Source organism: Kogia breviceps, chromosome 8, assembly GCF_026419965.1.
Source record: "Kogia breviceps isolate mKogBre1 chromosome 8, mKogBre1 haplotype 1, whole genome shotgun sequence".
Taxonomy (NCBI): domain Eukaryota; kingdom Metazoa; phylum Chordata; class Mammalia; order Artiodactyla; family Physeteridae; genus Kogia; species Kogia breviceps.
Window position 1 is genome coordinate 5,788,957 of NC_081317.1, and position 12,548 is coordinate 5,801,504.

Genomic DNA, 12,548 nt, shown 5'->3' on the forward strand with positions numbered 1-12,548 from the left:
GACCCTCACCCCAGACATTTAGGTTGTAGTGTTTCTCCGAGCAGCCTGCCTGGTTCAGCGCCTCGCAGGTATAGCGGCCTGCGTCCGCCACCCCGGCTCTGTCCACCTGGCCGAGAGCAAAAACCACCCATCAGCGGGGGCGGCACAGATGGAATTACCCCGGGACAGACTGTGTGACCTTGGGCATGTCACTTTACGTTGCTGAGTCCCCCCTCCCACCTGGAACCAGGGAGCAGTGGTGGCACCTGCTGCGCCTCTTGTACCGGGAAGTTTCTGGAAGCCAGGACCTTGGTGGCCTGACATGGACTGGGCACAAATGGCGGCCCTGCCAGCTTCACCCCACTTCACATCCACAGCCCAGTCCTGTTCCAAGGGGGAGGCGGAGGGGACCCTGTCCTCAGGGGTCAGATCCTGACCTAGGCGGGCGATGGAGCTAGGCTGTGGCTTTGCAGAATGAAGGGAAGGAGGGGGCGGTATTCCAGGCAGAGGAAACCAAACAAAGGGGCTCAGAGGTGGGAATGATCATATCACAAGATGTAGAGGGGTGGGAGGAGGAGGAACAGGCTGGAGTGGAGGGTTCTCGCCGCACCTTGGAGAGGTACTTCCCCTCCCCCAGCTGACATGGACGAACTATTCTCTGGGGCAGGTGGGGGCCTCACAGGCATTCTCTAGGACTCTCCCAGCCACCCCAGAAGAAAGGCACCAGGTGCTCACAGGTGAGAGAGCCGAGGCCAGTGTGGTCAGAACACCACCCAACGGTGCAGTACTCGGGAGGAAGTGGAGCTAAAATTTAAATCCAGGCTGACTCCAGAGTCCCTGACCCTAATTAACCCCTGCCTTGCTGGGCCAGATGAAGGGCCTTAAATGCCCAAAGGCAAGGAGGCTTTCGAACAAGGAGTGAAAAACTCGTGGGGGTCCTGAGGGAAGTGCCCCCCACCCACTGAGGGCTCCGTCCTGGGGCTTCGCTCTCCATCCCTGTTTGGCTGGAAGCAGCTCTGATGGGTCCTGGGACGGGAGGGCCCTGCAGGTCACAGTGAGCTGAACTGATGCTCACGGGGGCACCTCAGCCTGCCCTGTTCAGGGCTCAGCTCTGCTCACACCGGGGGCCCCCTTGGTGGCCTGGGAGGCCGCACACCTCCAGCAAGGCCTTGTCTGCGGAGAGGCGGATGCCAGGCCGGGGCTCCAGGGGGCGGCCGTCCTTCCGCCAGCTCAGCACGGGAGGGGGCACAGCGTGGCTCTGGCACTCCAGGGCCACTGACTCGTTGGCCACGACGGACACATTCAGCTCTTCTCCGAGGATGCTTGGGGGCACTGTGGGAGGGGGTGAGGCAGGGGCTGTCTCAGCAGCCAGGAGCAAACACCAGGGATGGGAAGTCACCATTAGGATGAGGGCCCACCCCCTGAGCTGCAGCCCTCTTGTCCTCCTCTTGATGACCTTTAGAGGAGGCCCCCAAACCTGAATAGGATGGTGCATTATAACAACATCAATATCCTGAATATGATTTTGTACTTTAGTTGTACCAGGTGTTACCGCTGAGGAAAGGGCCCAGCCGCCCACCTGTCCACAACAGGGGAGTTCACCCTCTAGGAGAGGGCTCTGGGGGTCCAACTGACCCCTACATGAAGGCAGACACAGTCTCAGGCCAGACCTCCCACATCCAACCCCCGGGGATGCCCCAGCCCCGCCTTCCTGAGCCGCCGGCCTGCACCCGTGCAGAGTCCAGGGCCCGACACTCACCGTGGACATCAAGGATGACGTCCTGGCGGTCCTCGCCCACTGCATTCACGGCCACGCAGGAGTAGCTGCCGGCGTCGGAAGCCCGGGCGCTGGCCAGCGTGAGGACCCGGCCCCCAGGGAAGACCTGTGGCCCACAAGGAAGTCCACATGAGGTCAGGCCCGGCTAGCACGCCCAGACCCCCAGGGCCCGCCACAACGCAGAGGAACCTCGAGCTCCACCCAGACCTCAGGACCTCTGCTGGCTGGTGGGCAATAACGTCGGTCCTGAGAAAGAGTCCCCTGGAGTAGGGCTATGGCTAGGGAGCCCTTGAAATAAGGCTGGTCCCCAAGTGTAAGATGCACAACGGATTTCAAAGAGTTTGTACAAAAAGGAGAATGAAACATGTCTGGTTGATGATTTTTTTATAATGATCACGTGATGCAACGATACTTTTTGGATATACTGGGTGAACTAAAATGTATTTGTTTATACAGCAGGTTTTTTTTTCATACTCACTTTTTATTTATTTATAAATAAATAAAGTAGCCAAAGGACACTTTTATTTATTTATTTATGCCGCACTGCGAGGCTTTCGGGATCTTAGTTCCCCGACCAGGGATTGAACCCGTGCCCCCTGCAGTGGAAGCACGGAGTCCTAACCACTGGACCACCAGGGAATTCCTTAAAATGCGTTATTAAAATTGGTTTCATCTGTTTCTTTTTATTCATCCTAATGCAGATACTAGAAATTTTTAAATTACATATTGGGTTCCCCTTGGTGGCGTGCATCATGTTTCTGGAGACCACCTGGCTCTAGACTCCGTTCAGCAGCTCCCCTTCCTCCCTCCAGCCGACCATCCTCCAGGGCCATCACTGTCTCCCTCTCCCCTCGGCACTCCCAGGCCCTGACCTCTGCTCCCAGCACCTACTGAGGCACCCGGGAGGCGAGTCAGGGCCACCCGCCCCTACTGACCTGGAGGCCAGAGGTCCCTGCAGTGGACACGGGGTTTCCATCCTTCAGCCACAGCAGCATGGGGCTGGGGGCTCCCGTGGCGTTACAGGTCAGCCGAACCGGGCTGTGCAGCAGCACGGGGCCCGGCAGGCTGGGTGGCAGGGTGATACGCGGAGGCACTGCAGGGTGAGGGCGGCACAGGGCACAGGCTGAGCCCCGCTGGGGGTGAAGCAGGCAGGGCCCCTGGCTGGGTACTCACACAGGAGCACACGGCCACACACAAAAGCTTAGGGACAGCCGCTCCCAACGTGGGCTCAGCACTCCACAGTCCTTGAGGTGGCTCATCTCAGCCTTCCAAGGCTTCCACAGATGGGAAACTGAGGCTCAGAGAGGGAAGTCACCTGCCCAGGGCTGACCGGCTAGGCACTGGCAGAAACAGCACCTGAACTTGGGCCTTCTGGTCAGCGCGAGGTCATTATCACGGGGATGGTGTAGGGGTAACCAGGCTTGAGAATCCCTGGGCAGGTTTTGCTTTCCAACTCAGAGGTATCAGCCTACAGACAGCCCCTCGTGAGCAGAAAATGGTCAGAAGATTCAGTTGTATCTGGGAGCCATGAGCCATGACACCCAGGGTCCCAGCCTCCTGTCCAGCTACCTACCCCCTGCTCTTAGGATAAAGACCCAATCTTTCCAGCCCCCATCTGGTCCCCAGCACCACCCTGGCCCCTCCTCTCACTGTTCCGTAAGCTCCAAGCCCCCAGCCTCCTTTCAGTTTCTCAAATTCTCTATAGCCTAGGCATTTTGTACGTGGTCTCCGTTTAGGCATCCAGCTCTCAAAGATGCCTCCTGGGAACCCCCAGGCCAGGTCAGCGCCCCAGTTCCAGGCATTGAGTTGTACCTCACTTTTCCTAGCTCTTGTCACAGTTGTCATGAGACAGTCCTTTGGGTAAGTATCCAATCACTATATCCTCCACTAGACTGAAAGCTCCTGGGTCCGTCTTGTTCAGGGCTGCAACCCCAGGGTCTGCCCAGGGCACGTACAGGCTCACCTCGTTTTATTGTGCTTCAGCTCACTGCACTTTGCAGATGTTGTGTTATTTACAAACTGAAGGTTTGTGGCAACCCTGCCTCGAGCAAGTCTATCGGTGCCATTTTTCCAACAGCATTGGCTCCCTTCTGGTCTCTGTGTCACATTTTGGTAATTCTCGCGATATTTCAAACTTTTCCCTTACTGTTCTATCTGTTACAGTGATCTGTGAACAGTGATCTTTGATGTTACTACTACAACTCAGCAAAGGCTCAGATGGTGGTTAGCGTTTTTTAGCAATAAAATACGTTTTAATTGAAGTCTGTACTTTCTTTAGACATAATGCTACTGCACAGTTACTAGACTACAGTATAGTGTAAACAGAACTTTTCTATGCAATGGGAAACCAAAACATTCATGGGACTTGCTTTATGTTGATATTCGCTTTGTTGCGGTGGTCTGGAACTGAACGTATCTCTGAGGTACGCCTGTACTCAATAGATGGAGGAATTGATGTGTGAATAAATGGATGGTTAGATGGATGGATGGGTGGATAGGGAGAGGATTGGATGGATGGTTGGATCAGTGGAAGAACAGTTGGGTGTTTCCATGCATGGATAGAAGAATGGATGGATGAATGAATGGATGGATAAATTATAAATGGATGGAAGGAAGGAAAGATGAATGAAAGGAAGGATGGATGAATGGATGATGGATGGAAGGAAGGATGGATGGAAGGATGGATGGATGATGGATGAATGGATGGATGGATGGATGGATGGAAGGAAGGATGGATGGAAGGATGGATGGATGATGGAAGGATGGATGGATGATGGATGAATGGATGGATGGGTGGATGGAAGGATGGATGGATGGATGGATGGATGGATGGATGGGTAAATTATAAATGGATGGAAGGAAGGAAAGATGGATGAAAGGAAGGATGGATGAATGGATGAACAGACTGAGGAAATGGACGGAAGACAACTTTTGGGACAAGGAACCCTTTAGTCTCAGGGCAGCTCACCATTGACCCGCAGGCCATACTGCAGCTCTGCGCTGCCTGCCACGTTGGACGCCACACAGCGGTAGCTCCCAGCGTCAGAAAATCGGACTCGCTCAATGAGGAGAACTCTCCCATCAGCTGACACCGTCACTCCCTCCTGGGCAGAGACAGGCTGGTGGCCCTTGAACCAGGAGATATCTGGTGAAGAGAAGAGAGATGAAAGGAGGGTCCCCGCCAGCCCTTCAGACTGTGCCCTGTGTCATGGGCATCCAGGAGAGGCTTCCTGGGCGGCCATATGGTGTGTCTTTATTTCAGGCACTGGAGAAAGCCAGTGTTCTCCAGGAAGGGGGGCAGGGCAGAACAGGGCAGCGTTGTCTGAGATGGAACCGAAGGCAGAGAGGGATGTAGGCTGGGGCAGCCAGGAGCAAGGAGAGTCAAAGTCAGCCCAGCCCCTCACACCCTCCCCCTGCCAGGAGACCACCCAGGAGGGAGATCTTTAGAGGAGAACATGGTATACCCCAACACAGCAGCCTCATAAATATGGACCAATTATAAAAAGCTACACGCACCCCCACGTTCACAGCAGCACTAGTCACAAGAGTCAAGACATGGGAACAACCTAAATGCCCATCAATAGAGGATAAAGAAGATGTGGCACGTATATGCAACGGAATATTACTCAGCCATAAAAAGAGAACAAAATAATGCCATTTGCAGCAACATGGATGGAACCAGAGATGATCATACTAAGTCAGAAAGAGAAAGACAAATGCCATATGGTATCACTTATATGTGGAATCTAAAATATGACACGAATGAACCTATCTGCAAAACAGACTCGTGGACATAAGAGAACAGACTGGTGGTTGCCAAGGGAAAGGGGGTTGGGGGAGGGACGGAGTGGGAGGTTGGGGTCAGCAGATGTAAGCTATCATATATAGAATGGATAAACAACAAGGTCCTACTGTATAGCACAGAGAACTATATTCAATATCCTATGATAAAACATAATGGAAAAGCATATAAAAAAAGAATATATATATATATATGTATAACTGAATCACTTTGCTGTACAGCAGAAATTAAGACAACATTGTAAACCAATGTACTTCAATTTAAAAATAAAGTTAAAGAATAAAGTTAATAAAGAGATAATAAATAAATTAGTTAACGACTGATTGTATCTTCAACTTCCTTATCTCCTGCCAGGGTCCATCCCAGAAGAGGGTTTCCCCATATGGCAGAGGGCAAACACCTCCAGGGCTCACCACCCCAGGCAAAGCAGGGCTGACCTGGTTCAGGTGGGGGACAGGAAACGGACCCCCTTCCTGGGCCCATCCTGTCTGCAGGGCACCCACACCCAGCCCTAGCTCCTAGACCTTTGCTCAACGGCTGGTCTAGAGAAGAGGCCCCGATGGAGGTCCTGGTTCTCACCGCCAGCCCCGGGGCAGCCCCGTGAAGCCACAGAGTCAGCAAAAACCAGGCAGGTTTGTTTCAGACACAAGCGCAAAGGTTCTGGGCCCTGGCGGTGGCTGGCAGGTAATGGGCGTTGCATAAACAGCTGTTGAGAGGGAAGAGGGGAACGCTGGCGAGGGAAGGGGAAGGCGTGCTGATCTCATCCTGCTTTGTCCACAGCCAGAGTGGTGCCTGCGGCACTGCCCCGCCTCTCTGGATGGGGGACTGGGGTTGGCTGGAGTTGGCTTTCGGCCAAGAGGAGGGGTCTTACTTACCAGGAGGGGGTACGCCTGAAGCCAGACACTCCAAGTTTACGGAGGCATTTTCCAGCACTGTCTTTTTGACCAGGCCCGGTTCGATATTGGGGGGCACTAGGGGAGATGAGGAGAGCCCTGGCTTGGCGGGGGGTACAGGCTCCGGGTGGCTCATCTCGGCCTCCCCAGTGCCCCTGCCCAGCCTTCCCAAGGTGGGCTGGGCAACAAGGACAACCCAGGCGCCTGACGCCCCAGGAACAGCCAGTATCGGGCACGCTGGGGAGGTGGACCCCAGACAGTCACGAGGAGTGACAGGGACAAGGATTTGCCCATATACACAAGGACCCAAGTGAGCCCCCGAATGAATAGAACAAGCAAAGATACATATGAATGAGAACAAGGCTGTCCACTGAAAATCCGGCAGAAAACCGCCAAAAGTGACCACGGAGCAAATGATTTTCTACTTCTAAAGTTAAGGACGTGACATTAATTTTAGAACCCCCGGCCGTCCCCAACCCCCCACGGCAGCCCTGCGGGGCCTCAGTCACCCACCACCCCGGGTCCAGGCTCCGCCTCCACCCACATCCTCACCTAACACCTTGAGCGCCACATCCCTCCTGCTCTCTCCAGCCAGGTTAGTGGCAGCACAAGTGTAGATGCCTTCGTCCCTCAGGTCCACCTTCTCGATCTGGTGGAGAGGAGGAAGGGCAGGTGTGTGCCAGGATGGGGGGGGGGGGCGGGCGCTGGGGTCAGAGCAACACTGGGACATGGCAAGCGGCCAGGCTGCTGCTGACCCCAGCGCAGGGGAAGTGAGGCCTGGGCACAAGCTCGGTTCCGGTGGAGTTCTGAGCCACACATTCAGATTCCAGGGGGTCCCTCTGGTCTTGGGGATACTCCCCTCCCCCCATTTTCTCCCTGTGGGAGCTCAAACTCCGGAGACCTGGACTAGGCTTAGGGCTCCCTTCCTTCTTCAGACCCAGCACCCCAAGATCCACTGAGCATTTCTAGGATGAGTGGACTCTGTCCTGCCTCCAGGCTGCCAGAGCTCCGCTTGGGCTCTCCGGGGCCACTAAAAAGCAGCCCCTCCACCTGTGCAAGGTTGGCCTGCCAGCCCTGGGGCCCTTGCACGTACCTGCAGGTTCCCCCCCGAGGCTGCCAGAGCCACACCATCCTTCCACCAGCGGAGGCTTGGGGTAGGTACCCCAGTCCCTGCACATTGGAGGGTCACAGGCTGCAGGAAAGGGGCTGTGATGTTCTCACCCCCAACTATGACCACCGATGGGAGCTCTGGGCAGAGGAAGAGGCAGGGAGGCCAAGTCAGGGTCAGGAGGGGTGCAGTGGGCACCCAGAAACCTCTTCAATGCCTGGGGAGGGAGGGAGTGGCCTTGCAGGGCTGGCCTCTAGCTTTCCCCCACTCAACCCTCCAGACACCTGGCCTTAGGGGAAAGAGCACCAGACTGAGAGCCGGCAGAGCTAGTCTTTCCCTTTAAAATTCTCCCATCCATCATCCATCCATCCATCATCCATCCATCCATTATCCATCCATATGTGCACTGAGCATCTACTCTGTGTCCCACACTGCACTATGCACAGGGACACAGCAGAGAAAGTTCTGTGCTGCCCTCAGAGCTCCCGAGCTGGGCAGTGGAGATGAACAGCCAAACGAGAAATCCCAATACAGTAGGTGGGGGGCTATGGCCACGAGAGGCTGGGCAGTGCAGATTATAACCATGGTGGAATCAAGGAGGGCTTCCTGGAGGAAGGGGTGTTTTTAGGACAGACCTGAAAGATAGGGAGGAGCTAATCAGGCAAAGAGGAAGAATGTTCCAGGCAGAGGGAACAGCATTTGCAGGACTGGAGGTAAGAAAGCCAACGTATTTAAACAGTTGAATGAAGTTCAGCATGGTCAGCATAAAGAGAGCAAGCCGGGGTCGCGGGGGAGGCGAAAACCTGTAGACAAGTGTGGTGAGCAGCTGAGACCACCCTCTCACACCTGTCTCTTTGGGGAGCTGGGAAGTCCAGACCAGAAATGCTGTCCAGAGAAGACCAGCTCCATGCCCTACCCATGTCTGTCAGGCTGGCTTCACCCATCCCGGCATCTCGGGCTGTCACTGCCCCAGAACCCCAGGCCGCCCTCACCGTGCACAGACAACTCCACTTCAGCCCCCGCAGTGCCCGCTTCATTGGTGGCCTGGCAGGCGAAGAGGCCTGCGTGGTCCAGCTCCACGTGGTCGATGTGCAGGGCGGTCCCCCGCGAGGTCAGCTGCACCCCGGCCAGCTCCTCGGCTGGGCGGCCATTCTGCAGCCACCTAAGGTGTGTGAGGAGGGGAACAGGTCAGCCTGAGGCTAGACATGGTAGGGGCAACAGGACAGGCCAAGAGGCCAGGCAGCATCTCTCTCCTGTTCTCACGTCCCTGGCTCCATGGTCCCTGGCTCCATGGCCTCTTTCACGCTCCCGGGAGGGGAAGCATCTCCCGTCCCCACCCACCCCCAAAGCATGCTCTCTGCCTGTCCCCCAGCCCCCCAGTTCTGGCCTCCACTGCCCCGTACGCACTGGATCGTGGGCACTGGGGAGCCTGAGGCCTGGCAGGGAAGGTCCAGGGGCTGTCCCACGAGGGTGGTCACCGGGCCCAAGCCTTCAGCCAACAGGAGCTGCGGGGGGACTGTGGGTAGGAGCCACCATTGGGTGTCTGGAACTGAGGAAATTCCGGCCTACAGCCCTCCCAAGTCCCAGCGCCGCCAGAGCCAGGCCCGAGCTTCACCTCACCCTCCAAGCACTCCCATAAACAGCCCCTCGTCCAGAAGGCCTTCTAGGACCACCCAAGTTCAGCCTCCCCACACGACTGGTCTGTTTATCCAATGTCTTCCCACCAGACCCAGGGCTCAGGAGTCCCATCTGCGGGTTCCCTGCCTTATCCAGAGTTAATGGCTCTGCAGTGTCTGTGAAATGGAAGAAGCAGGCGAACAACCCACCCGCCCATCCCCGGGACCAGCGCCCGACACCCAGCTTTGGGCCTCAGGATATAAATGCCCACCCCATTGACCGGGAGCATCTCCTGGAAGGCAGAGCGGTGGCCCTCACCTTGGATGACCTGGCCCAGGGTCATGGGCAGGAGCGGGGACCCCTGATCCCGGGAATCGACCCTGCCCACACCGTATCCCTGAGGCGCCCCAGCCCAGACCGCGGTGCCCTCATCTGTCCCCTTATCTGTCTCATGCAATCCAGGGCACTGGTCACTTCCATTCCCTCTGCGCACACTAGGCGTGGGAGGAGGGGTCCACGGCCCAGGTGACCCGGGTGGGGCAGGCCTGCGCTCACCCTGCACCTCCACGGAGTACTGCAGCACGGCCTCCCCGGCGGGGCTGCTGGCCACGCAGCTGTACAGGCCTCCAGACGCCTCCCCCGGGCTCTCCAGGCTCAGCATGCTGCCGTCCGCCTCCAGCCACGTCCCGTTGCTCTCTGCCACGGGTAGCCCCTCGTGGTACCAGGAGAGGGTGGGGGGTGGGTGGCCTCTGGCCACACACTCCAGCGCCAAGGGCCTCCCGGACACGGCCTTCACCAGGCGGGGCCCTCCGCCAGCGCCCTCGATGGTGGGCCGGACTAGGGAAGAGGCAGGGGGTGCTCAGGGACCAGCAGCCTGGTTAAGTCCCTCACAGACCCCAACCCATGTGAAATGCCTTCTCCTCCCCTCCACTAGCTGGAACGCCTGTTCAGACGTCACCTCCTCCGGGGAGCCCCCCCGCCAGCACCCTGGCTGGAAGCACTCTCTCCCTCCTCTGCCCCTTGGTGCCAACCCCAACCCCCTACCCTACACTGCCGGCATCCTCTCTCCACACCCTGCTACCCCCGTGAGCTCAGCCTGAGCAGAACAGCACTTGTCTCTGTGCGTCTTCAGTATCTGCACACAGTAGATCCGCTTGTACCCAAAGTGATGGGCTCCCAGGGCCCAAGACCAGAGCCTCTGTTCCTCCTACTGGTCCCCTCCCTGGCCTGAGGAAGCCAGCAGACCCTAGCCCAGACGGCCCAGCCTCTGGGGGCTCCCGACTCAGCCAGTGATGGCCAAGGCGGGTAGCCAGAGGGGGGCTTCTCTCTTCCCCTCGGGGAGGGCCCCCAACTTGCTAAGCCCACAGAGTCATTGCCAGGAGACGTGGGGCGATGAGGGAACGGGGTGGGCTTCTCAACATTTCCTGGGTCACTAGCCCCACTGAAAATAGAATGAAAACACACACGTGCATTTTCCATCAATTTCCAGGGGGTTCTCAGATCCCTGAATAAGAATCCCGGAGCTGGCTGCTGGGCTCAACCTCAGAGGCTGCCCATAGACCCCCCACACCTCAACTTCCCTTTGGGGTCCCCAGGACTCCAGCATCCAAGCCCTTTGTATCTTTGGGGACCAGAGCTCCGGAGCGGATTCCTCAAGAGAGACCAGAACGACCGCACCAGGCTGCATTCTGCCTTCTCAGACTTCATCTGCTCTGACCCAGCCCTGCCCTCCTACACACACCCTGTCCTCTGGGTTCTTCACATGTCCTCAGAGCCAAGCCCCGCCAGTCAGGCCAACGCTGAGGTTAACAGAGCGCAAGTCAGACCCTCGAGGTGGGAACCAGGTCCTCTCACCTCCCAGCGGGGTGACCTGGGCCCCGGTCCCTGTGCCGTGATTAAATCAGCTAGCGCTGTGACGAGCCCCCGGGGGTCTGGACCACAGTACGTGGCTAATCAAGAGCAGTTAGTTATTAGCTGTGGTCACGGGGCTGTGGGCGCGATTTCCTGAGAAGCCCTAAACCACGAGGGGGAGACGTGCATTCTCGACCCGGCTCCGCTGGGGTCCTGAGACAGGCCCTTCCCCGGGCGTCAGTTTCCTCGCCTGCCTGAGGAAGGCCGGACGAGCTGCGACGACCCTTCTCCCTGGGTAACCCCTCACTGGCATTTTCCCGGGCCTCTGGCTGCTCCCTTCACCCACCTTTAGAGCCAGACGGAGGCCACCCCGGCCCGGAGTCCCTCCCACCACTCGCCTCAGCTGACCACTGCTCCTGCTGCGACCCCGGGCCGCTCACCGAAGACCTCCAGCCGGGTGGCCTTCTCCATGACCCCCACGGGGTTGCTGGCCCTGCAGGTGTAGATGCCAGTGTCCGAGCCCTGGGCCCTCTCCAGCTGCAGCTGTCGGCCGCCCCTGGTGTAGACGGCCCCGGCACTGGGAAGCAGGGGGTCCCCATCCTTGAACCAGATGATGTCAGGCGTGGGCACTCCTCGGGCCTCACACATGAGCCGCGTGGGGTGGCCCTCCATGACGGCCAACTCACTTGTCTCGTTGGAGCCCCAGATGGTGGGAGGTGCTGAGGACAATGGGGGCGGGGGTCAGTCACAGGGAGCCTGCCCAGCCCCGGGGTGGCTGGTGTCCCATCCCTTGCAGCCCCGTGCACCTGTCTGTGGACCACAAGCACCGCACATGTCACAGGCTTCTGCTGCAGGGGTGGGAGGAGGGGCGGGGGGCCCTGGGGACAGGCGGGAGATACCGGCCAGGGACACGCTGACGTGGGGGGCAAGCCCGGCCATCCCAAGAGGCGCGGAAAGCGGGGGAGGGGCCACAGGTCGGGCTCCGGACCCCACTTTGCCTCTGACTCTCTGTATGACCCGCATAGGTCACTTCCCCTCTCTGGGGCTCAGTCTCCCCATCTGTAAAACGAGGGGCCGAACTGGATCCGGGGTTCCTACGGGGCAGGTCACACACCTTGGGTGGCACCTAAGCCGGTCCTCGGGGCACGTGGGCATATGCATCCCGTAACAGAACAGCTACACCCTCCCCAAATCTCCTTCCTGCCTGAATACGACAAAGGCAAAGGCTGTTTGGTGCGTTTGGTGCGACTATGTTCGTAACCTTTCTAGAACTTTCTACTCTGCCCTTTTTACCACATGCAGGCAGCTCACGCCTAAGGGTTTCCAAAATCCCTCTTTGGTTGCATTTGTTTTCACAGCTTCCTCCCACCAAGGCCAAGCAGCCCTGGTTCCCACCTCCCTTTGATGTATTACACATCCTTTTACATAAATGAGTTTCAGTGTGAAGAAGAGTGACTTGATTTAAACAAACAATCATCCTGAGTGGTACCAGGAAGAGGAAAACTTGTGGGGCTCAGATGG

At 57.6% G+C, this 12,548-nt stretch overlaps 1 protein-coding gene across 1 annotated transcript in view; it reads right to left on the reverse strand.

Moving 5' to 3' along the window:
* HMCN2 (hemicentin 2) overlaps positions 1 to 12,548 on the reverse strand; it is a 150,749-nt gene that overhangs the window by 59,517 nt on the left and 78,684 nt on the right. Inside the window, exons 31-42 of the mRNA XM_059072027.2 lie at positions 11,468 to 11,746; positions 9,732 to 10,013; positions 8,967 to 9,075; positions 8,552 to 8,721; positions 7,545 to 7,699; positions 7,004 to 7,100; positions 6,434 to 6,529; positions 4,725 to 4,901; positions 2,692 to 2,849; positions 1,739 to 1,862; positions 1,136 to 1,311; positions 10 to 106 (exon numbers count right to left, since the gene is read on the reverse strand). Of these exons, the coding sequence (XP_058928010.1) occupies positions 10 to 106; positions 1,136 to 1,311; positions 1,739 to 1,862; positions 2,692 to 2,849; positions 4,725 to 4,901; positions 6,434 to 6,529; positions 7,004 to 7,100; positions 7,545 to 7,699; positions 8,552 to 8,721; positions 8,967 to 9,075; positions 9,732 to 10,013; positions 11,468 to 11,746 (1,920 nt within the window). The remainder of the gene's footprint in view (positions 1 to 9; positions 107 to 1,135; positions 1,312 to 1,738; positions 1,863 to 2,691; positions 2,850 to 4,724; positions 4,902 to 6,433; positions 6,530 to 7,003; positions 7,101 to 7,544; positions 7,700 to 8,551; positions 8,722 to 8,966; positions 9,076 to 9,731; positions 10,014 to 11,467; positions 11,747 to 12,548) is intronic.